The sequence below is a fragment of the Rutilus rutilus genome (assembly GCF_951802725.1).
Source record: "Rutilus rutilus genome assembly, chromosome: 6".
Lineage (NCBI taxonomy): Eukaryota > Metazoa > Chordata > Actinopteri > Cypriniformes > Leuciscidae > Rutilus > Rutilus rutilus.
Window position 1 is genome coordinate 14,066,871 of NC_140214.1, and position 21,380 is coordinate 14,088,250.

General features: G+C 36.4%; 3 protein-coding genes across 18 annotated transcripts; 1 reads left to right on the forward strand and 2 right to left on the reverse strand.

Annotated features, from left to right (window-relative positions):
- Nucleotides 1-314: 314 nt before the first annotated feature.
- On the reverse strand, nucleotides 315-10,580 carry apold1a (apolipoprotein L domain containing 1a). 2 transcript variants are annotated; one of them, XM_084412659.1, is made up of 19 exons: nucleotides 10,501-10,580; nucleotides 9,945-10,024; nucleotides 8,933-9,037; nucleotides 8,639-8,704; nucleotides 8,443-8,514; nucleotides 7,888-7,938; nucleotides 7,551-7,622; nucleotides 7,182-7,247; nucleotides 6,976-7,050; nucleotides 6,813-6,884; nucleotides 6,626-6,694; nucleotides 6,479-6,535; nucleotides 6,206-6,268; nucleotides 6,061-6,123; nucleotides 5,866-5,940; nucleotides 5,634-5,670; nucleotides 2,644-2,695; nucleotides 2,152-2,566; nucleotides 315-2,056 (listed from the first exon to the last, which is right to left on the reverse strand). In XM_084412659.1, the coding sequence occupies exons 3-19, from the start codon at nucleotides 9,020-9,022 to the stop codon at nucleotides 1,493-1,495; spliced, it is 1,959 nt and encodes a 652-aa protein (XP_084268785.1). In that variant the 5' UTR covers nucleotides 9,023-9,037; nucleotides 9,945-10,024; nucleotides 10,501-10,580; the 3' UTR covers nucleotides 315-1,492. The 2 variants fall into 2 exon arrangements, with proteins under 2 accessions (XP_084268785.1, XP_084268786.1); XM_084412660.1 differs by having other exon boundaries at nucleotides 8,933-9,034; nucleotides 10,501-10,528.
- Nucleotides 10,581-10,969: 389 nt separating this feature from the next.
- Nucleotides 10,970-15,707, reverse strand: apol1 (apolipoprotein L, 1). 15 transcript variants are annotated; one of them, XM_084410435.1, is made up of 12 exons: nucleotides 15,624-15,707; nucleotides 15,481-15,541; nucleotides 14,849-15,057; nucleotides 14,584-14,658; nucleotides 14,336-14,401; nucleotides 13,300-13,374; nucleotides 13,112-13,168; nucleotides 12,947-13,033; nucleotides 12,409-12,486; nucleotides 12,286-12,325; nucleotides 12,058-12,109; nucleotides 10,970-11,973 (listed from the first exon to the last, which is right to left on the reverse strand). In XM_084410435.1, exons 3-12 carry the CDS (start codon nucleotides 14,903-14,905, stop codon nucleotides 11,139-11,141), a joined length of 1,422 nt encoding a protein of 473 aa, XP_084266561.1. In that variant the 5' UTR covers nucleotides 14,906-15,057; nucleotides 15,481-15,541; nucleotides 15,624-15,707; the 3' UTR covers nucleotides 10,970-11,138. The 15 variants fall into 15 exon arrangements, with proteins under 15 accessions (XP_084266561.1, XP_084266562.1, XP_084266559.1 ...); XM_084410436.1 differs by having other exon boundaries at nucleotides 15,463-15,541; nucleotides 15,624-15,656; XM_084410433.1 differs by lacking the exon at nucleotides 15,481-15,541 and having other exon boundaries at nucleotides 15,573-15,689.
- Nucleotides 15,708-16,928: 1,221 nt separating this feature from the next.
- Nucleotides 16,929-20,593, forward strand: cbln9 (cerebellin 9). The gene is made up of 3 exons (XM_084412318.1): nucleotides 16,929-17,140; nucleotides 19,160-19,297; nucleotides 19,398-20,593. Exons 1-3 carry the CDS (start codon nucleotides 16,981-16,983, stop codon nucleotides 19,679-19,681), a joined length of 582 nt encoding a protein of 193 aa, XP_084268444.1. The 5' UTR covers nucleotides 16,929-16,980; the 3' UTR covers nucleotides 19,682-20,593.
- The last annotated feature ends 787 nt before the right edge of the window (nucleotides 20,594-21,380 follow it).

Genomic DNA, 21,380 nt, shown 5'->3' on the forward strand with positions numbered 1-21,380 from the left:
AACTAAAGTTAGGAAAGTGAAATCATAATCAACCACCCCTTTAAAGGTAGGGTAGGCAATTTGAGAGACTAGCAATAGAGTGGTGCATGTATGACTTCAGAACCGATAAGTCTAATATAATGCGCCACTGGTTCGTTCAATATTTTCCTATGGGGTTTTATGTTTTTTTAATGAGTAAAATAAAGCCTGTGGTAAACAACTTGACAATACTTTGACGTTTAGTTCAACAAATTAGTCTTCCGGGTTCTTACGTCATACCTGCACCAATCTATGGCAAGCTAGCTTTTAAAGCATAAGATCCTTTCCCATCTCCCTTCAGAGCGCTCTCCAAAGCCACACCAAATTTTATTTATTAACCACTTTTATGCATTGCATAAATCCATAGAAAAAGAACCATACAAAACATTTTGTGGAAAAAAATAAAAACAGTAAAAGTGCAGTCAAAGAATAAACAAATATGTAAATAAATAAATACAGAACATATCAAAAATATATTACAACTATGATGCATAAAATCCAGCATCATTTTTTTTATTTAGGGAGCAGAGGGGATGAAATAGGATCAGAATTCAAACGTATGACACCTGTATATGTCCCAGAGTTAAATCCACAATATTGAAATGTTTTTTTACCTACACTTTATCTTTAGTGCACACTGCCAGGAAGGTGTTTCATTAATGTAAAGTCACAAAAGAATGTTTCCCATATATAATGCTGATGAACTGAAACAAACCACACCAGAGAATTCTGAAAATCTCAATTATAGGCTACAGGTTTTGGTTATCAGGCTGAGAATAAAGTTTCTGACTCAACCCTTATACTGTCAGTCCAGATTCTTAGACTATTACACTGGTCTGCTTTTTTCACACTAATTCTCTAGAATTTATTTATACTGCTTGCAAGACAAGACTACTGATATACCTTAAACATCAAAGTTTAGTGCTTTGTTCTAAGCCCACAACCCTAAATAAAGAAATTAATTTTGAAATTTTCTTCTGCATATAGTGAATTGTGATCGCCATATCTATAACACTTAAAGGTTAAATTACAGATGTCATTTTGATTCTTGTGTGTAGCACACAGAAAACAAAATGCATACATGATGCAACATTTGATTTAGACAGAATCAGAAGCCTGAAACATAGTATTAATTAAAACTTAAACATGAATCTGGTATTTACTTCTGGTAATGCAATAGTTGTTTTTCTTCCTCCCCTCTTTTACTTCTCAATATACTGTATCCCGTCACTTTTTTTGTGTTAGCTTGAAGAATACATTAGGGTTTCTATACTTTTCCCCCTTGTGTTCACTTAAATGATCCCCTTTCTCTCTCTTTAACCCAGATGTGTTCAGTTCCTCTTATAATCTGTGTCAGACCCCAAATCTTTGAATTTGATTTGCCAACCATCCTGCTTTTGTTGTTTCCATATGTTAGCTCACTGTTAAGACTTTTTTATATCATTTTTATAATTGCTTTTTGCTCTTTGACTACTCATTTCTTTTTTGTGGTATCTTTGTTCATTTGCTCCAGTGTAGTTTTCTGGTCAAGTTTCTCCTCCAACTGGTCAAGTTCTTGCTCAAGTTGAGCCAGTTTAATAGGATCTGACTCACATTTGTCTTCATCCTCCTCCTCTTCTTCATATTCTTCCACTTCAATTCCATCCATGGTCTTTTGTAGCTGAGTTTTCACTTTGTTTAGCTCCAGTAGGCCGTGTTGAAGCTCTTTGCATACTTCTCGGATCTTGGAGGCAAATTTGGTCTTGGCACCTTTGCGGAGTTCATTGGAGTCTTTGGCAAGAAAAAAGACATCCAGGGCTAGAAAGAGAGTGGACATGACCCCCGTGGTGATACTGATGGCCTTGGCGGCTCGGGCAGCTCCTCCAGCAACACCTAAAACTTTCACAGTGCTGATAAGCCTTTCAGTGTTAATCATGAGGGCTTTACCTGCTCGCCCACCTTCCTTCATCACATGCTTTAAGTTGCGGTTAAGTCTCGTGTTGACCACACTCTCAGAGTACTCCTTAAAATCCCATTCTTGCAGAGTGTTCATTCCTTCCTACATACACAACAGACAAAAAGTGAGATAGATAGATAGATAGAGAGAGAGAGAGAGAGAGAGAGAGAGAGAGAGAGATAGAGAGATAGACATACTTGCATGAATTCCAGACAATCTCTAATGTCATTGATCTCGTCCTGGTAGCCCTGGATCATCTTCTCCACCTTCTTGCGGTCCATTTTGGATTGAACCGCATCAGTGATGTTAGCTGTGGCTGAGGTGATGCTCCCAGCTGTTGCCACACTGATACCCACCGCAGTAACGATAGTAGAGGTGCCAAAAGTGAAGGGTGCCAGTATGAGGCCGGTAATGGTGGCTATGCCCCCGGCCACACAAGCCACACCTCCTCCGACAGCTGCGCTCACGGTCTTCTTATGGAAGCTGTCAGCAGTGTCCGCTAGTGCAAGCAACTCCACAATGCGACGTTGCAGAGAGGCTCCACGCTGGTTGAACAGACTGACAAAGAGACGGGCTGCCATGAACACCCGGTCTGCAGCAGCCTCAACAGCCCTAAGAGACAAACATTAACAAAACAGATCAGTGGTCATAGGAGGCAATTAGAAAGTTTTTTTTTTTTAAATACTCACAGCTCCTCCTTATCCTCCTGAAAATTTGCTGTTTCATTCCATTTAGTCCAACCTGTCAAAATTCAGTAAGTCATATGAAATTAGTGAGGACAAGTAGTTCATCATTATTTTATATTTTTAGAAGTGCACTGCAGCTACAAGCACACACCATGGCTGTTATAGGCCAATGCATCATATCTTAACTGTTTTTTAGTATTCTGTCATTCCGACATGCTTTTTAAGACGCTGTGTTAAAGGAGAACTCCGGTCAATTTTAACATTGAGCTCATTTTTTTGTACATTTGGAGTGCTGTCAATACAGAGAACAACGACAAAAATCGGTGTTGCCTACACCGTGTTATCCTCTTTTTAAAATTTGCACCCTGTTGACTTCAATGGGGCAATGTTTAAACCTGCTTTTAGCCTCTTAATATCCTTGATGTGTCATTACAAGTGCACAGCCAATGTGAGTGATTCCTTCAGAGTGAACACGAGTGAATCTGACTGCAGTAGATGTGAAAGATAAGAATAAAAATGATGTTATTTAAGCCAGCGCAAATACCTGTATTTACATCCTGTTTTCTGTCGAAGTCCACAGTAGTCGATTGCCGAGTTCACGCCCATAGGTTTAGTTACCTATGATCACGCGCGTGAACTCGACAATCGAGATTTTTTTTTTTAACATTTTTTTTTTAACTACTTTAAGTTTAAAATGGTTGAATTTATACAACGAACTGTAGTATTACATTATGCTCTGTGCAGCTGAACATGTCTTATGTAATTGAGCCCTAAGAAACGGGTCAGGTGAATCAAAAACTAGCCTAATTATACAAGGACTTCTTTAACCCTTAAATGCATGAAACTTTTGCTCATCATTATTATTACATATACAGGTCTTTAGTGACCCGGATCTAACACATATGGCTCTCTAATTGCCGTAATAGTATAAAACTTTCTTTATATTTTAATAACAATTATAAAAGAATAAAATAAGGCATATTTCGTAACCTTTTGAAACTTGGAAGGGTTCAGTTTGATGTTTTTCTTTTACCATCATCACTCTCATCGTCAGCTCATTTCCCCAGTTCATTCAGCATCTGGCTCATATTCACGATCTCAACTATATTCTTAATCTCAAAGCTATCTTTTCAACATATTCAAAATCAATATTTTGATCGCTGACAGCTCCTTCACCAGATCCACCATCAAGTGACAGTGACACTAATATTTAATTGCCTACAGTACTTGCTCTGCAGTAAATCGCTGAGTTTTGCTGATGATACTTGTGGATTCTTTTGTTTTATGCCTGCAGTAATTATGAGTGTAACATCATGTCATCATTGAGTATCAGACCTTGAGGAATAAAGGTGAATTGCACTTATTGAGTCATCAGAGATTCAATTCATTGTGAGAAGGACCTGGCTGCAGCCTACAGAATGGGGCAGGGCAAAATGTCTTGCTCCGCCCTATACTTACTCTGATTGGCTCTGTCGTCTTTCATAGGCATACATGATAGGACATGTGTTCGGAGTTGTCTTCACTATAATGCACTGACAACATTCTTAATGTTAATGTTTAATGTAAAGATAACATTGGCCTACATCCAACAATGGCAAGAGAAATTAAGGTAACACTTTAGTTTAAGGTCCAATTCCCACTATTAACTAGTTGCATGCATATTACTAGGATATTGGCTGTTTATTAGTACTTATAAAGCACATATTAATGCCTTATTCTGCATGACCATACTCTACATTCCTAATCCTACCCAATACCTAAATATAACAACTACCTTACTAACTATTAATAAGCAGTAATTAGGAGTTTATTGAGGCAAATGTTGTAGTTAATAGTTAGTTAATAGTGAAAATTGGACCCTAATCTAAAGTGTGACAGAAATTAATTATGAAATGTTTATTTGTGGTGGACGGTGTGCACAAAACCTGTACTTAAGTTAAAATAGAGTACACTAATAAAATATTACTCCAGTAAGAGTAATGCAACACAAAAAAGATAGACCTAAAATAGGCTAGAGCTCAGACTGACATTATTATGAATTATTAGGAGCACACTTGATCTGAGATTACTCCTGGATATTTAGCAGGACAAGACCAAATCAAGTGTTTATTGTTCACTTTACTCACTTGTTAACCACTGCAAATTTAATCTCTAGATCAGTTGAATTCACAAATGACACATTTAATGTTATTGATTGAAAAGAATCAGCTCAAAAGGTCTGTTACATATTTTTTATTTCCTTTCTCATACTATGGTGATATAAAGTAATCACATTTCATGAATAATTTAATTCATATTTCATTTCTCTACCTGAAGACCTGACCCTCCGCGTGTGGATAATCAACCAATACATTTTGGTTAAATGTTGTGGGGTTGTTCATGCGTTAGTCTTAAGACCAGCTCAATTTAGCAAAACAATAATTTCAGGGACATTGCGAGATACAGGCTAATGTTTTTGTTTTGTGCATTTTGAAGGATTTGTGAAACTGCACAGCTTTTTCAGTTCATATAGATTTGAACGACACATACTCCGTCCTGCACCGACTATGAACACATTTCCTATCATGTATGCCTAGGAAAGACAATGGAGCCAGTCAGAGTAGGTATGGGGCGGAGCGACACATGCAACCCCGCCCCGTTCTGCTGGCTGCAGCCAGGTGTACTTGATTGTTGTTGCACAGAAAAAAATACATACCTTGAGTCAATAGCGACCCAATACACAAAATTAATTAGAAAACAGACATTCTTTTATAATTCTTTTCTTATTATATTGTTTATAATACACAGATTGAGGAATACTAATATACAATGGTTGATGTATAATAAAAAAAAAGGGTAGTGGATGACGTCCTAGGTCAATAAAGACCCGATGTATGCGTTTAAGGGTTAAACATTATAGCAGACTAATCTTCTAGGAAAACCATGACCAGCAAATTAGGAAAATATGTAGTTTTTCACATGCATAATGTGTTTCAAAATTTGACCCAACTCACCTTCAACAGTTTTCCACCAGTCCATCAGGCCATCATCCTATGAACAGAGAGCAAGAGATTAAAAAAAAGGTTAAAACAGATTTCAAAATCAGTCAAATTTAACATTAACATTAATATTAATATAAAAAAAAAATATATATATATATATATATATATAATAATAATATATATATATGTATATACTGTATGTATGCATGTATGTATATATAAAACAATACAAAAAAATAAATACCTCATCTGTCTCTAAAGAATTTAAATCTGTTGGGTAGGCAGCCATTTCCACTGGCAGGATTTCAAAAGTACAGTCCTATAACATTCAGAGAATAAGATATTATAAAAGTATTAAGTGAAGGCATAATGTGATATCGATGCACCACAGAAGCAACATAATAATTTGCAATTATAACTCATTGCAATTACAACTCACCTCAGTTGTCTGAAATTGCTGCATTTCCATCGGCACCTCAATTATATCTTCTTGATCGGAACACTATAGAAAGATTTTATAGTATGACCATTTTTTTTATGTAAACTATTAAATTATATATATATTTTTTAAAGTGTTACATTACCTGAATACTGGGAGAAAATGTTGACATTCTAGGTAGAGATCTCTTCACTCTAAATGATACAACCTGAAAGGATGTGAACAGCAAAGAAGATTAAGCAGAGTATGTGAACTGACACTAAATAATTTTTAAGTGCAAACAAAAAGCACAATTCCACAACTGTCATTATGATGAAAATGATCATCAGTTATACGAGTAGTTTATTGTATTGATGGGCTTCTATTTCCTACAATATTCCCACCTGTGTATACCAAAGAGAAAACAAGTGATCCTCACCTTGGAAACTTTTATATCATTATTTTCCATGCATTTTCTGGGCACTGCAATAGATTTCTAGGACATAGAGGAATCAGTTCAACATTTGTTGCACAACTTCATTTACTTTGCAGGCAACTTAAGATCATTACCGATTTGGTAAAGTACCTTTTCAGTGCCAGTGTCCAAGAAGCTATAATCCCAGTCAATACATTTACTGTGCTCACTTAGCGGATCCTACATATAGAATTAACTGTCATTTTAATTTGATTAAAAATGGTTTAAAAGTACATGATATTTGTAAAGACTGTCAACAATATAAAAATCCAGCAATAAAAGGGGGAAGCTGTGTTACCGTCTCAGCAGTGAAACGTAATGCCGGTTTTGGAGAACTGTGGAAAGTGCCACTACGCTTCCCTGAGTTATCCTGCACAAAAGGGACAGTAATTGTGAATGGCAGATGACTAAGCAATTACATATATTCTATTGTATACAATATAAAGGGCAGTGATAAGCACCTTTAAGTTGTTGAAAGAGAGATATAAGAGATCGTCATTACTGGCCAGCAGTTTAATGTGTAACGGTGGGCTGTCCTACAAGAAGAATACTGTGCATTATCATCTGGAAGGTAGGGGTACCAATGCAAAAAATACACAAACACACACTACCTATAAATAAAATAGACCTTTATGCTAATTATTTTGTTGTTGTTGCAGAAACATACCTCTCCAGACGTGTCCTCAGTTCCTCGAGGAAATGTTTGGAGAAAATTAAACAGGGAATTTTCCTCCTAAAGAAATTAATCTGAGAATTAGATTTGCATTTTGCATTTTGTTTTACTTTGAATTCATGATAAATTGCCAATGTTATTGGTCCCACTGAACTTCAGTGACATTGCGGCTTAGAAGACTCTAACTGGTTGAAAAATCCTAATTTTTCAATGCTGTTTCTGAATGGACAGCAGATCTTCATATTATACAAAGCTAAACTAATTATATCATAATTTAGACAGTATTGCTGCATAAATGTAAACTTTAAGACATTCATTTAAGAATAAATGACTGCATGAACAAGGCTGTAGTTTTTTCCACACCTTGGTGTTGTTGTTTTCTGTTTGGTTGAGATTACCGGCTGAGAGTTCTTCATGTTGTAATGATAGTTCTTCCTGTCAAGAAAGAAAAAGGAAGGAAACACCAGACACGGTATGTGTGAGCTAAACCAAAATTGCAGGTAGCATTATTCTGTGTAATGTGTAACATGAAAGCATGATTTTTACAGATTGTGGACACAGGGTGGACCACCTGAGCTTTTATGGTGACCTTAGAGAAGCCTAATCCAAACCTATTGTGTTATTACAAAAGCTGTGATTCATATTGGATGTTCGGGTTAAGATGTCAAGTTATGTAAAGTGTAATGTAATTACAACAGACCTTATTGCTGTGTTGGTTGGCCAGACTGTCAGTGGTGGCAGTGAAGCAATCCTGGGGCAAACGGAAAGATAATCGCTGAAAACCTTGCGTTATCCTCCATAACAGATAATAATCAATAGCTCAAAGTGTATATGCAACTGTACAGGCAAAAATCTAATTTGATCATGGGATTCCTATCGAGTATTTGGATGATGTATGAGCAAATTCACTGAGCAAGTCTCTTGCCTCCCCTAGTGGTAAAATAGGATACACTTTCATGGCCTAACAGTAGCTGTGTGATGTGATGTATACAAAATAATGTGTGTCTGCAATGCATAATGAGACACAATGGTTGCAAAAAGTTTTTGGACACCTGAACCAGACTTAAAAATACATAAATCTGACTGTTAGACAATGGATGTTAGCAACATTTTGATACCTCAATGATGTTCAATTTCATGTTCAGGCCATTTACTTAAATTACACTATGAATTTATTATTTCAACTAGCATCTGTAAATCAACAGACTGTATAAAATAGCTTCAAGTGTCTGTCTTCAGTAAACACATGTTCTACCTCTTGTGCAGGAAGACTCGTCAACTTTTTAGGAGTTCTTTTAAACAACTGGCTGAAAACAGCAGCTTTCCCCTGACACATAAAGAAAATGTACATTCTACTAACATTTTCATTGTAAAAAAGAAACATTAAAAACAATGAACTGGATATAAATATACACCATGTATGATTAAAGTCAAGAATATAATTTGATGACCTTAGGGTTGTTGTTGTCTGGTTGTTGATCAGTGAGAGCCGAGAGATCACTCTCAGTTAGCATGTTCTGGGAAAAAATGTTAACTGATTATTCTCAGAAAAAATTCCTATATTTATATCATCTACATACTACAATAATAAATCATATTCTTCCTTTTTTGCAGTCTGTCTATATTCCAAAATGTTACCCAAAAAAAAGCAATCAAAATGGTAATATTCTGAGAACTCAAATTATAACATCAACTCTAAAAGTGCATTAAAGATAGAACATACAATTCAATATCAAACTAATTACCCTAGCGAGAATGCTTGCAGTTCCTCCACCCTTAAACATGTACCGTCTCGCCTCAGATGAGTGCTCAGCTGCGTCTGATCGCCTGGGCATTGAATCTACTTTCTCCTTAAGCACAAGCAGAGACAAAAACACACAGCAATACACAAACAGTAATATATGTGGCTGAAAAAAATGTATTTAAATGCTTGACACAATGACACATTCAAACGTTCAATATCTCACATTCACACCTAAACTAATAAAACGGGGATGCAGCTCCAGACATGTTTTCAGTGGTTCTAGTTCATGACTTCCTTGTTTATATAAATCTATATTTAATCTATATGTTCTTTTATGATTGCTTTTTCTTTCCTTTTTATTAATAAAAAAAAAAGTAAACTTTAATTTTTTTATAATCTTCATGTTCTTAATTGATCGTAATTGTACTTTTTTTTAACTCTCTCTCTTCTTGGACACTGAAATATCATTGTGTATAGATGTACTATATATAGTTTAATTATAGAAATATACAAATAAGTATACAAACAAGTATACAAATAAACTTGCCTTGCCTTTTCATGTCACAATTAAATGTAGGGTTGTGGGACGCTGGAGCCTAAAGGCAGGGAAACACCTTGGACCAGTCCATCACAGAGCTAACACACAAAGACTCACACCCTCGAATAATTTAATGACTCCAATTATGTGAAAATCTAATAAATTTATTATTTTAAAATGCCATAGCCAACCTGATGGCAATATTACTGCAACCTCTTTAGTGAGCATAATGAAACCTTTTCACACTGCTCATTCTCTCTCTTCATCTTGACAAATTCTAAATTATCTAACTTACAGAAAAAAATGCAAGTATTAATTATTATTTATAATTTGATTTTATTTAATTGATACAATTATTAATATTTCTTCAAATTAATTTTAAAATAGCCAAATATTTAAATAAATTATTTTAGCATTGTCACCATGGAACTGAAAAAAATATTTAAATTATTTATTTGTTCATGTGACTGCTTACCTCATTTTAGCGTAGGGGAGGTCAGAGCTTCTGCTTCAGTTTTCCCTCTGTTATCAACCACTGCACTTCTCCATTTCTAACTAAAAAAAAAAAAACAAGTTTGCACAATGTATGTATCATATAGAAACCAAAATTATGAATATTGAAGCGTTTCACAGGCAACACTGCGCCGGAGAGTACTGTAACACAATCTAAAAAACGACAAACACTGACATCATTCATGATCACAAACAACTGCAAACATTATCACCAGTGTCAACGCCTCGGGCCAACGACGCCTCATTAGTTATTGTTAGGATGCACTTTGGTTTGCTCACTTTTTATGCTTTTATTTTTTTTATAAACAACAATGTGGAATTCTTTTTCGATATTGACATTCCGTTGTTAGTGTGGATTTTTCTAGTCTGAGGCAAAGCGTCTGATCTAGTATGACACACTGCGCGTGCGAGCCAAACAGGAAGCCACTTGACTTTACCGAAACTTAACTCTATAGTTTATTTGATAAACATACAGAATTGCCAATTGTGACGATATTTCTCCGAACTGTTTTGCCTACCTTGTGTTCCCATGCGTACAGCTAAAGAGAAATGGAATGGTCTGTCAAAACTTGTCAAGCTCCGCCCGGCTAATCTGTGTTGTGTAATTACAGAATCACAGCGAGACGGTTTAACAAGGTGTCAGTATGACTCCAGTCTCTTTACATCCAGAAGGGGAAAAAATGAGAAAAAACACACCAAGAATTCATTGGTTTCTTCAGACCAGGTTTATTATAACAAATTTCAACTTTTTTTTTGTTATATGAGGGTCACATTAAAATTTAAATACAAAAGGAAATGTAACAATATTTATTGCATGAGAATTGCGTGAAAAACATTATATGAATTTTAAGACACATGCTATCATAAGTCTGTGATAGATAGATAGATAGATAGATAGATAGATAGATGACAAATATACAAGCAGATAAATGTTATAAATAATTAAATAACATGCTTTTTATCAGGAGAAAATATTTACATAAACGTGTTCAGGACCATACAAGTTCATATTCTTTTAGACTTATAAAAGCATAAATTATAGCAGCGGATATAAAGCCATAAAAACAAGTTAAGATGCCAAATTTTCTTTGCTGTCTAATAGGGAAAGCCAGTGTAGTTACATAACTATATAATTAGTAAACAACCAGAGGAGTGTTTATAAAAGTTTGTCTTCTTTCAGAGTGGTGGTCAACTGCAACTCATTTCGGATGCTGTTAAGTTCCACCAAACCCTCCTGTAGCTGGTCTGCCACCTCTCTGATTTTCGCAGCAAATTCTGACTTTGCACCATTTTTAAGCTCATGAGAGTCTTTGGCCACAAAGTAGATGTCCATACCGACAAAAAGCCCAGTCAAAACCCCTGTGGATATACTAGCAATCTGCACAGCACGGGCTGCTGTGGTTCCCGCTACATTGGCTATCTGCATCACACGCATAATCTCATTGGCGTTAGTTAGAATAGCTTTGCCTGCCATGGCACCATCCTCATAGATATTGTCGAAACAAGGGAAGTCTCGATTATAGGCATGCTTCTTCATCTTATTCAGGTTGAACTTGCGTAGGTTTGTAATGCCTTGCTTGATGAACTTCATGCTTTTGTTAAGGTCTGCCATCTTCGCCTGGTAGTCTTCCACAATGCGCTCCACCTTCTTGCGATCCATTGAGTTGTTGACGGTACTGGTTATCCCAGCGGACGCAGAGGTAAGCCCGCCTGCCATAGCAACACCCAGGCCAACCGCAGTGACAATCAGAGAGGTTCCCATGGTGAAAGGTGCCAAGATGAGGCCAGTTATGGTAGCAACACCTCCCACAGCGCTGGTGGAGCCACCGGTGATCTGGGCGATTTTAGTCTTCTTGTTGAATCTGTCCAGGCCGTCGGCAATGGCATGCAGGTCAATCACATGCTGCCATAGTCCTTCTGCTCTCTCTGAGAAAAGTTTATTAAACACGCGAATGCCTTTTTGCACCTTCTCAGCAGTTACAGCAAAAGCCCTGAGAAAAAGGCCAATGGTCAGTCAAATTATCTTTATTTCCATGTCTCACACACACACACACACAAAATGAATTGAGACTTACTTGGTTTCCTCTTTCTCAGTCATGTTGTCACTTTTGGGCATGTCCTCCCATTCTGAATTGGAAAAAACAAATTGGGAGGACAATAGCTATGAATTAGAATGGGCCATCTGTTCAAACGTGGTTACGTTAATGTTAGTTTGTCTAAACTAAGAAGTTAAAAGATGGGATGTAGGGGATTATTTCTGAAAGTGGACAAACAGTCACGCCAACATGATGGGAAAAACTCACGTTCCACAGTGTTCCACCAATCCATGAGGCCATCAAGATCCTGTGATAGATACATTTATGATAACTAAAAATTGGGTCTATTTTAGAAAACAAAGTCAAGGATCTATATTTAATGAACCAAACCTCCTCATCCTCTTTCTCATTTTCACTTAAACGGAACTCATCTAGCCATTCCATGAGGGACTTCTTGTGTCCTTTAGTCTGATAAAAAAAAAAAAAATTTAATGTCAGGTTATTCTGCAAGATTGGACAATAATGTGTAAAAAAAGAACTTGATGGGAGAATTCCAATGCAGAAACACACAGAAATTGCAGAAGTTGCGAGTCAAATAGGAAGGTAGTTTGCTCATGTGGTTTTGTTTTTGTCACAGGTTGCAAAAAAGCACTATTTCTTGAGGCTGGTGCAAGAAAATATAGGGGCCAAATCAAATTTGCAAGATAATTTTTCCCTCCTAAAATAATAGTAATTGAGTTCAGTTTTTTAAAATCAAAACTAATTTATTGTCACCTGACCTGTAGCATAAAACAGTTTATGAAGGTGGGGGTTTTATATTTAGGATACCACAACAGTCTCTCAGTTCTCATTCTTTGCCTGGTTGTGTCTTGTTTTCAGTGTCACAAGTTGTATTTTGATTAAAAGAACTGCTAGGACATTTCAGCACCTCTGCAAGATCACTCCCACTGCCACTGCCTCCTCCTCCGCCTCCGCCTCCATTTTGGTTTCCACTCTTTTTCTGCGTTGTTTTGTTCTGTAATAACAGCACATGATTTCACTGAATAACAACTGTGAGCATGTAAAAACGTAAGAAGGAAAAATACTTGTTTACCTTTGGTACAACCTGGGGCATAAATGGATTTTTGGGTTTCTTCTTTTGTCCTTTTTGCTGTGAAAATGTAATATGATAGAAAGCTGTTCAACTGGGATGAAGTCCAGATCACCTGTTTTGGTTCTCTGGAAAAATGCACTGCTAAGGGCATCAGTATTCACTTAAAATGATAAGATGGGTGCAATTACTTTTGTATTTTCCTCTTCTCCAGGTGTCTCAGCCACTGTGTCAGGAATCTTTTCCAGGACCTCATTGCTATCGCCCTGCAATAATGAGTAGAATGCATATAATCCTATTCCTATGATTCAGATGTGGCTTTAAAAGTGTGCTTTTTAAAATGTATTTGGCATATAATCTGTGTTGAAGAAAAAAGAAAAAGAGAACACAGAACCTAAATTATGAGAAAATATTAAATGATAAACTAAAAGAAGTGACATTGTTAAAAACTTTTGGTAACCTGTCATGGTTGCCAGTCAAAATAGCACCAATAACTGCATTCATGCTTTAGACAAGTGTTTAAATTATAGCCTCACCACTTGCTTTGTTACTGGGTTACAGAATTCAACCTGTGTAGATGATCTTGCACAATAATTTGAGCCATATTTCACCTGGCATTCTGATGTGCAAGTACGTGCTTGTCTTTTATGTTTAGTTATAGCGATTTAGGCTGGGCCAATAAAAAACGAAAAGTATTGCTGAAAAAGCCCAAAGGCATGTTCAGATAACAGCTTCCATACCAATTTGGACTTGCACAAGATACCTAGATGAACAGAAGCAACTTAACTAGTCTGTTTCAAAATGTTTTCAAAAAGGCTTATAGTTTAGGGGTGATGTTTATGCTGTGTGTGTGTATACACACACACACACACACACACACACACACACACACACACACACACACACACACACACACATACATACATACATACATATATATACATGTATATGCCTATTTTAATATTCAAACAATATAGGAATATCACCAGAATGACATCTTGAAAAAAATCATAATATAACATAATATTTTTTTATAATATTATAACTTAATATAATAATACTATACTATTTTTAACAATAAAATATTATAAAACAATAATACAATTCAAATAAAATAAAATAAAATAAAATAAATAAAATGTACCATCACATTTTGGTAGTCAAAGCAACAGCACTTAACCGTTCCTCATATTATAAACCAGTACAGAGATGAAAATGCATATTTACCTTCTTAAGGGCTGGTTGGCTCTCAACATGTACCAGCTCCTCTGCATCTAAACCAGAACCCATATCCTGGTATAAAAGAGAAAAGTGCATCATTGACAATAATTTGATGAAAATGCCCTTGTCTTTTGAGATTCAATGGTTGAAGGCAGTCCTGATCCCATCCAATTATGTGCGTTCTAAATCTGAGCTGTAATTTAGCTTGCAAATAATTAACAAAACTGGGTTACATCTTTAAAAAGTATGCCCACCTGCATGGATATTGACTGTTTAACGTCAGGTTTATCAGCGGGCTCCAAGAACTGTTGTGTTTTTTCCATGCCCTGCTGGGGAAGCAGATGCCTTCCTATTACAACATGTTTTATCACCTATCAGAACTAGTGACATTACAAAAAAAGATAGCCTAAAGTCTGTGAAACAGTTAGTAAGGTTTACGTTACAATACATGGAACATAGAATACATAGAAAGGTGAAAGAAAGTGAAATATAGGAGTATCAAGGCAGACAAGGACTTACTTCAGCAGTGGAGGGCTCGCCACAGTTGTCATCGATTTTAAAAAGTTCTCTGTCCATTATAAGAATGTCAGACTAATGGAGGACCAAGAAACAGATAAAAGGACTGAGAGTCAGAAGAGAAAAAAAAAGGACTATTTAACACTCATGATGTTGCGGTCAGACCAAACATCATCACATGCTGAAGGTTCACTTTGAACTGGGAGGTCATCCTGAGACAGAGAAAGAAAGGCGTTTTTGTTGAAAAATGACCTTCATTAATCAACACTGAATGCTAAGGCAAAGCAGACCTCAGATCAGCAACATCTAGCCTAAAAATACCTAGGTAAAACATAAAGACTGAAGATAAATAGAGGGGTGACAGCTTAAACATTTTAGAAATTAAAACAAATTTTAGAAATTAAATTAAAGTAACGGAACGGGTAAGTCAACAATCCATTCCACAGACTGAGTCAAGTCAAATCACGGGATTTATAACAAACAAACGCACCCATGCCTCTCTCGGTCGTTTCCTGAACATGGCAGTGCTTTTCCAACATACATTATGAAAGTTTGTACAGTTGTTTTACAAATAAACACTGCAACAACAACAAAAAAGTCGTTAAAGTTGGAGCAACAAGACGTGCTCAACTTACCGCACACTTCCCTGAGGAATAAATATTGAGTTTCGTGAAGAAAAATAAATCGGTGATCTATCTATGAAATGAAAGACAACTGTGTAAGTCACCTTAAATTGTTTCCATGTTATTTTCTTTTGACGTGCAGTGGTTTGCCTTACAGTGTGAAGTAGCCTATCGAAATGCTGTCAACTGAACTCCGCCCTTTCTTGCTGCTGTGTTTGTTGCCTCCGTTTTGTAAATCCATGGACGGCAGTCAGGTGGTGCTATTCAGCAGGGCAGGGGGCCCCTGTGCTTTAAGGTAATGTTTGGGCCCTATCTACACTACAGATTACCTCAACAAGAACATCATTATGGAGTAGCACAAAATACACAAAAATTAAAATATGCTTGATGTTCATAGAACAATTATATGCAACATGACGACTAGCATATTCAAAGTTTAGATGTAATATCAAATAGTCGTTATATAATACAAGATGTGCTCTCTCTCAGTTGAGAGAAGGTCAAAACCCTGAAATAACACTGAGCAATAAAGCCAGAGATAGTAGGCTATTATAGAAATGTATTGTCTTAAATTCAATGAATAAATTAAATCTGAATAAAATACACTTTATGGCTACAACAATCAAGTGAAATCACTATCAACAAAATCCATAGATGGCTTTAGCATAGATTATATTAAGAGATTAATGTTTTAAATAGGCTATAATATATATATATTTTTTTGTAGAAATATTAAATTATACTGGAAAAATGAAATAGGCTAAAAATTACTATGAAAGTAGGCCTAAACCTGCCAGTAGCTAGGTGGCGGCAAATTATTGAGTTGAATCCTTAAAGCAACAGATTTGTTTAAAATGATTAGTCATTTAACTCATCAACAGCTGTATTTAGGCCTATAGCCTGCTTGAATCATTTACTCATCTGAGGAACAAAACACTGATGCTCGGAGACGCAGCGGTTCTGCTGCCTCTTTTCCACCACCGTAGGGCCGAACATTACGGTTCCAGTTGTATTTCCACTTGAGCTTGGCTGCGCGGTATTTGAGTGGCGTAAACACAAATTAATAATAAAATTTTAATAAATATCTGATCATCCTCCGACAGGCTTCCTCCACTGCTGGTCACTAAGTCTGCTGCTGGTTATGTGGTGGATTTCTTTTAAACTTTTTTGTCACATAAAACCTACCACACTGGACATTGTCTTAATTAAGAACATTATAAACATGAGACATCAATTCACGAAACACAAAAAAGTCAACATAATATAAAAACTATAGTTTTAAGTTGTCATATACATTTTTTAAATTGCCACTTTGTATTGATTTGGGAAAATATAATCCAGCATTATCACAGTGTTTTGTCAGCTGTCACCCTGTAAATTCCATGACAATTATTGCTTCAAAATGTAGTTTTTGCAGTCCAAAGTCTGTTTAAACAGTTACGCAAGTTGTGGTCTTTAAGAGAAGGTTATTCAGTTGATACATCACTAGTAGGTCTAACAGACAGAACAATAATGTTGATTTTTATAACAGTTTTAATGGTCAATGTGTGGGCTATACCAGCAGATGATTTATTATCACCAAACATAAACATCCTTGAAGAACTGGGAAAGATGGGAGCAAAAATGAAATATATGGAAAAGGAAATGGAGCGACTAAGAACAGAAAACACAGGTAATATATGACATGAATGAAGGTACTAAACACTGTAAAATGTTATTATTATTATTATTTAAGAAACTGACTGACTGACCACACTGCAGTTTGTTTCTTTGAGCATAAAGCTTAAAGCTACACTGTGTAACTTTTTAAGTTGATTCTTAGCAAAAAACAAAAGTATATGTGCTCATTCATGTGTAATTACTTCCACCAACTAATAAAGTATTCTCGTAAGAATAAAATCTGCCATTTATAATACATATGAGAGAGTCGCTCGAATGGCGGCAGCCATGTTGCGCCTCCATCTTGAAACTACATTAGCCAAAGAGGGACATATACCTGGAAATTCAAGCTTCGCCTTTCGCGTTTTACTCTCAGTGACACCGTGACGAATGCGAGGGGGAGATTACTCGCGACTGCCGGCAGATTTGAAAGATTGCTGAAGATGGAGGATCACGCCTATTTTCGAGGACATGTATCAGAGTTTAGTTTAGTTTTCCTTTGCCTTTCCCTCTACCTTTAGCTTTCCCTCGCACATCCGTCGCATCAACGGATCTCTGACTCTGCTCACGGAGAAAATTATGTAGCCTATGCTGTAAACATTGCCTTACACTATTAATCTTAGTTCGAATTAAGATAGCACTGTACTTTACTAACATTAGCTTGCATTCGTTTGGGATAGCTGATATTAGCAATGAAATGGTACCAAAATAACGAAAACATAAAACTATTATTCATTTTACATAGAGGTCATAACCTACATGTTAACTGACTAAATAACTAAATGCGCTTTGTAATAGTTTTCTAAAGTAACCTCATCACTTGAAGGAACACTCATGGACGAAGTCGAACTGGAAGCCATGTTAATCTTGGAATAATACGGCCACCGTAGGAGTTAAAACGCCCTCGGAATTGAAAGGAACAGAAATTAATATTCACGGGGTAGTCATATACAATTTCATCGCTAGATGGGGGAAAATATCGCACAGTGTAGCTTTAAATGGATAGTTCATCCAAAAATGAAAATGGTGTCATCATTTACTCACCCTCAAGTTGTTCCAAACCTGTATACATTTCTTAGTGGAACAGCTATGTTGTCATCAAGTCAAGTCACATTTATTTATATAGCACTTTTTACAATACAGATAGTTTCAACAGCAGCTTTACAGAGATAACAGGAAAATAATGCAACAAAGTTTGTTTCCAGAAGAAAATAGCGTCACAGTCCAGCTTAAGTAAGTTAAGTGATGTTTCATTTTTGTTGTATGAAACAAGAATAAACGATAGTTGTGTTCGACTTGTGGTGCTGTGCAGATCGATTAGTGTATGACATCAAAGTACCACGAGAGCAATTAGAGAGCAGATGGCTCCGTATGCTTTTGAATTGCTCTTGCGGTATTTTTATGTCATCCACCGATCGGTCTGCGCAGCGCCACTTCAAGTCAAACCTATTGGCTTTTCGAAGATGGCGAGTATCGAGGGAATTGAAACGTAAAAGTGACATGTAGATGCCATTTTTATTACTCAACAGGTGAGCAAGGTATTTTATTGAACAAATAAATTGCCATGTATCTTTCTAAGATTTCATTGTAAAGCATTATCTATTGTGAAAATTCATTTTTGTATAGTGCTATATTGTTGTAGGCTATAGTGCTGCGCTGGAATTTAGTTTCAAGTAAGTACTGTGTATATTAATGGGTATAACTAAAGTAACGTTTTCAGCTAGTCATCTTGAGATCCTTTCTATCTAAACTGCATATGCACCTATATATAGTTTATCTGTTATAGTGAATTTTTTATGAGCAATAGGATAATATCGCTCTTTTTTTTTTTTATGAGAAAGAACCAGTAAAGCAGAGCCGAAGCACAACCAAAACAATGTTCTTCCGCAAAATGCATGCAATTTAGTTTTTTAACCATACAGTGTACCTTTAAGTTCAGCAAGAAATAGCACCACAAAGATTAAATGAAAAGATACCTAAGGGTTTTTCTTTTTGCTTGCTTGATAATTTTATTCACATCCTTTTTTTGCAGAAAGGGTGAAAGTAGCCTTTTCAGCCTCACTGTCAGCTTCAACAGATGTCAAATATATTGGCCCTTATGCAGAAGCGACCAATCTTGTGTATGAATATGCATTTTCTAACATTGGAAATGCTTATGACATCAATACAGGTATCGCAACATTGCACAAAGAAATTCTTAACACAATGCTTTAACAATTTTATCATGTCATTTATTATTTAAGAACCTAAGTTTCTGCCATTATCAACAGGAATCTTCACTGCACCAGTAAAAGGAGTTTATTTCTTCAACTTTGTGGTCTTCAACCCTTATGCCATATCGACCGGTGTGAGACTGCTAAAGAATGGCAATTTTGTGGTTGCAGCGTCAGATAACCCTCCCGGGCAAGACACAGAGGACACTGCGTGCAACTCTGTCACTCTTCTGTTGGAACAAGGGGACCGGATACTTCTTCAGCTCTTACAGAACCGTCGTATCTACACAGATATGTGGAAACGAAACACCTTCAGTGGACACCTTCTTTTTACCATGTAAAGTTATTGCCCATGTAATATAGCTCAAATGCAGTTTTTATTTAAATACAAAAAATAAAGTAGAAAATCTCATTTTCTTGAAGCTGTCAACATGCACTTGGCAAGTTTTAAAATAGCTTACAAAAATCCTTCAAATGTAGCGCAATTTACACACTACTTTGATGTTGTTTGTTTATTACTCATTAATATTAAGTATAAATCACATTATTCATGAATAAAGACATTTATTGCTAGTAAAGTGATAATAATCAAGATATTAATCAATATTTTTCCTTCTAAATATCAAATGAGTTGAATGACTTCTCTGGAGATTTTACTTTGTTATAGAAGTTACCAGTGTGATCACTGAAATGTTCTTTTCATGTATTCTTTAATGTCTGTATTTGATATCTGAATGCAGTAACAGTGCTTGCTTGTTTAGCCCGGCTTCCAGAAATGAAATAGGAACTTGTTTAGTGTTTGAGAAAGGTCTTCAACGTGTTAAAACATATAGGGGTCATTGAAGCCAATAGTTTAAGGGACCATTTCTTTGTTAAAGCCTTACTTTCCAGTTAGACTAAAGTGTATCTCTCTTTGAGAGAAAGAATGCATTATCTTGATGTTTTGAGAATACTCTCCTGTTTATAGTTAGCCAAGCTTCAGGGTCCGAGTGTCAACTGCCTAATCGATGGAGATGTGCTTCAGTCTATCTGTATATGTGTGGAAAATTACTATGTTTATCTATTTCTTAGCCAATCAGAAACTGCAACCCGAAGTAAGGACGTAGCTTAGACCTTTGTGTAGGGTATAACTGCTGTGATCTTTGTAACTGTAAGCAGGGCAGCCTACAAACTCCTGTGTGAGTCTTGAAGCTGACTTCTGCTGATGAAACTGCAAACTATCTTCAGTAAAACTTTTCTTCAATTTATTATAATTCTTTCTCCGGGTCTTCTTTCAAACATCTGGTCCTTGGGTCCTAAACTGTTACCCCCTAACAGTAATGGTGGAGGATGCGGGCAATCATTCTCGGTGACACCCCTGGCAAATCACCAAACAAGTTAGAAATATTTAATTATTTGGTTAGGGCTGTCTGAATGGAAGAGATTGGGAAAGGAGAGCGGGAGAGCTTCACTCCGAAGAGGAGAGTGAGGATTAATTATACTAAAGTATAAGAAGTCGCTGATGGCGTCTTTGGAGGAAGCAGGCAGTAAGTGCTAATAATTATGCCGAAGAAGTCGCTGATAGCGTCGTTACGATTGACGGCAGCAGACAGCGCAAGCGAAGCCTGCTCTGTGGGGGCCCCACTGGGCATTGCACCACCCCAGCAGAGTACATCCCTGGATTGTAGGTCCAGTGGCACCGCAAATCTCTTCCATCTCAGATAGGGGATCCCCGAATTTAGTGAATCAGGCAGTTACGGATTAAGCTATTAGTTAGAAAAACAAAAACAGAATAAAAACAGGGTTGTTTTCCAGGGATGCATTAGGAACGATCCCGAGAGAAAAATAAAAAAGTTGTGACCCAAATTGGCGTGGACCAGTATATGTAACTATGATTTTGGAGTATACTTTGCAGTTTCATCACACAGAAGCCAAGCTGTGTTAATTAAGATATGGCAGACAAACTAAGTAACTTGATCAGTAACCTGAACAGTCCTGAAACAAATAGTGAGACACAAGAGAACAAACGCTGTAAGCAGCTGTGGTCTGAAGCTCTCACTT

What these genes read in the sequence shown, in the direction of transcription:
- apold1a (XM_084412659.1), bottom strand. Translation starts at nt 9,022, where the DNA reads ATGCCCAGGCGATCAGACGCAGCTGAGCACTCATCTGAGGCGAGACGG. An exon ending in TGGACACTGGCACTGAAAAG is followed by an intron (nt 6,536 to 6,625) that starts GTACTTTACCAA and finishes TCTATGTCCTAG; the next exon opens with AAATCTATTGCAGTGCCCAG. An exon ending in ATTGTCTGGAATTCATGCAA is followed by an intron (nt 2,057 to 2,151) that starts GTATGTCTATCT and finishes TTGTGTATGTAG; the next exon opens with GAAGGAATGAACACTCTGCA.
- apol1 (XM_084410435.1), bottom strand. Translation starts at nt 14,905, where the DNA reads ATGGACAGAGAACTTTTTAAAATCGATGACAACTGTGGCGAGCCCTCC. An exon ending in AACAGTCAATATCCATGCAG is followed by an intron (nt 14,402 to 14,583) that starts GTGGGCATACTT and finishes CTTTTATACCAG; the next exon opens with GATATGGGTTCTGGTTTAGA. An exon ending in TGCCCCAGGTTGTACCAAAG is followed by an intron (nt 13,034 to 13,111) that starts GTAAACAAGTAT and finishes CTGTTATTACAG; the next exon opens with AACAAAACAACGCAGAAAAA.
- cbln9 (XM_084412318.1), top strand. Translation starts at nt 16,981, where the DNA reads ATGTTGATTTTTATAACAGTTTTAATGGTCAATGTGTGGGCTATACCA. An exon ending in ACTAAGAACAGAAAACACAG is followed by an intron (nt 17,141 to 19,159) that starts GTAATATATGAC and finishes CTTTTTTTGCAG; the next exon opens with AAAGGGTGAAAGTAGCCTTT. An exon ending in TGCTTATGACATCAATACAG is followed by an intron (nt 19,298 to 19,397) that starts GTATCGCAACAT and finishes CATTATCAACAG; the next exon opens with GAATCTTCACTGCACCAGTA.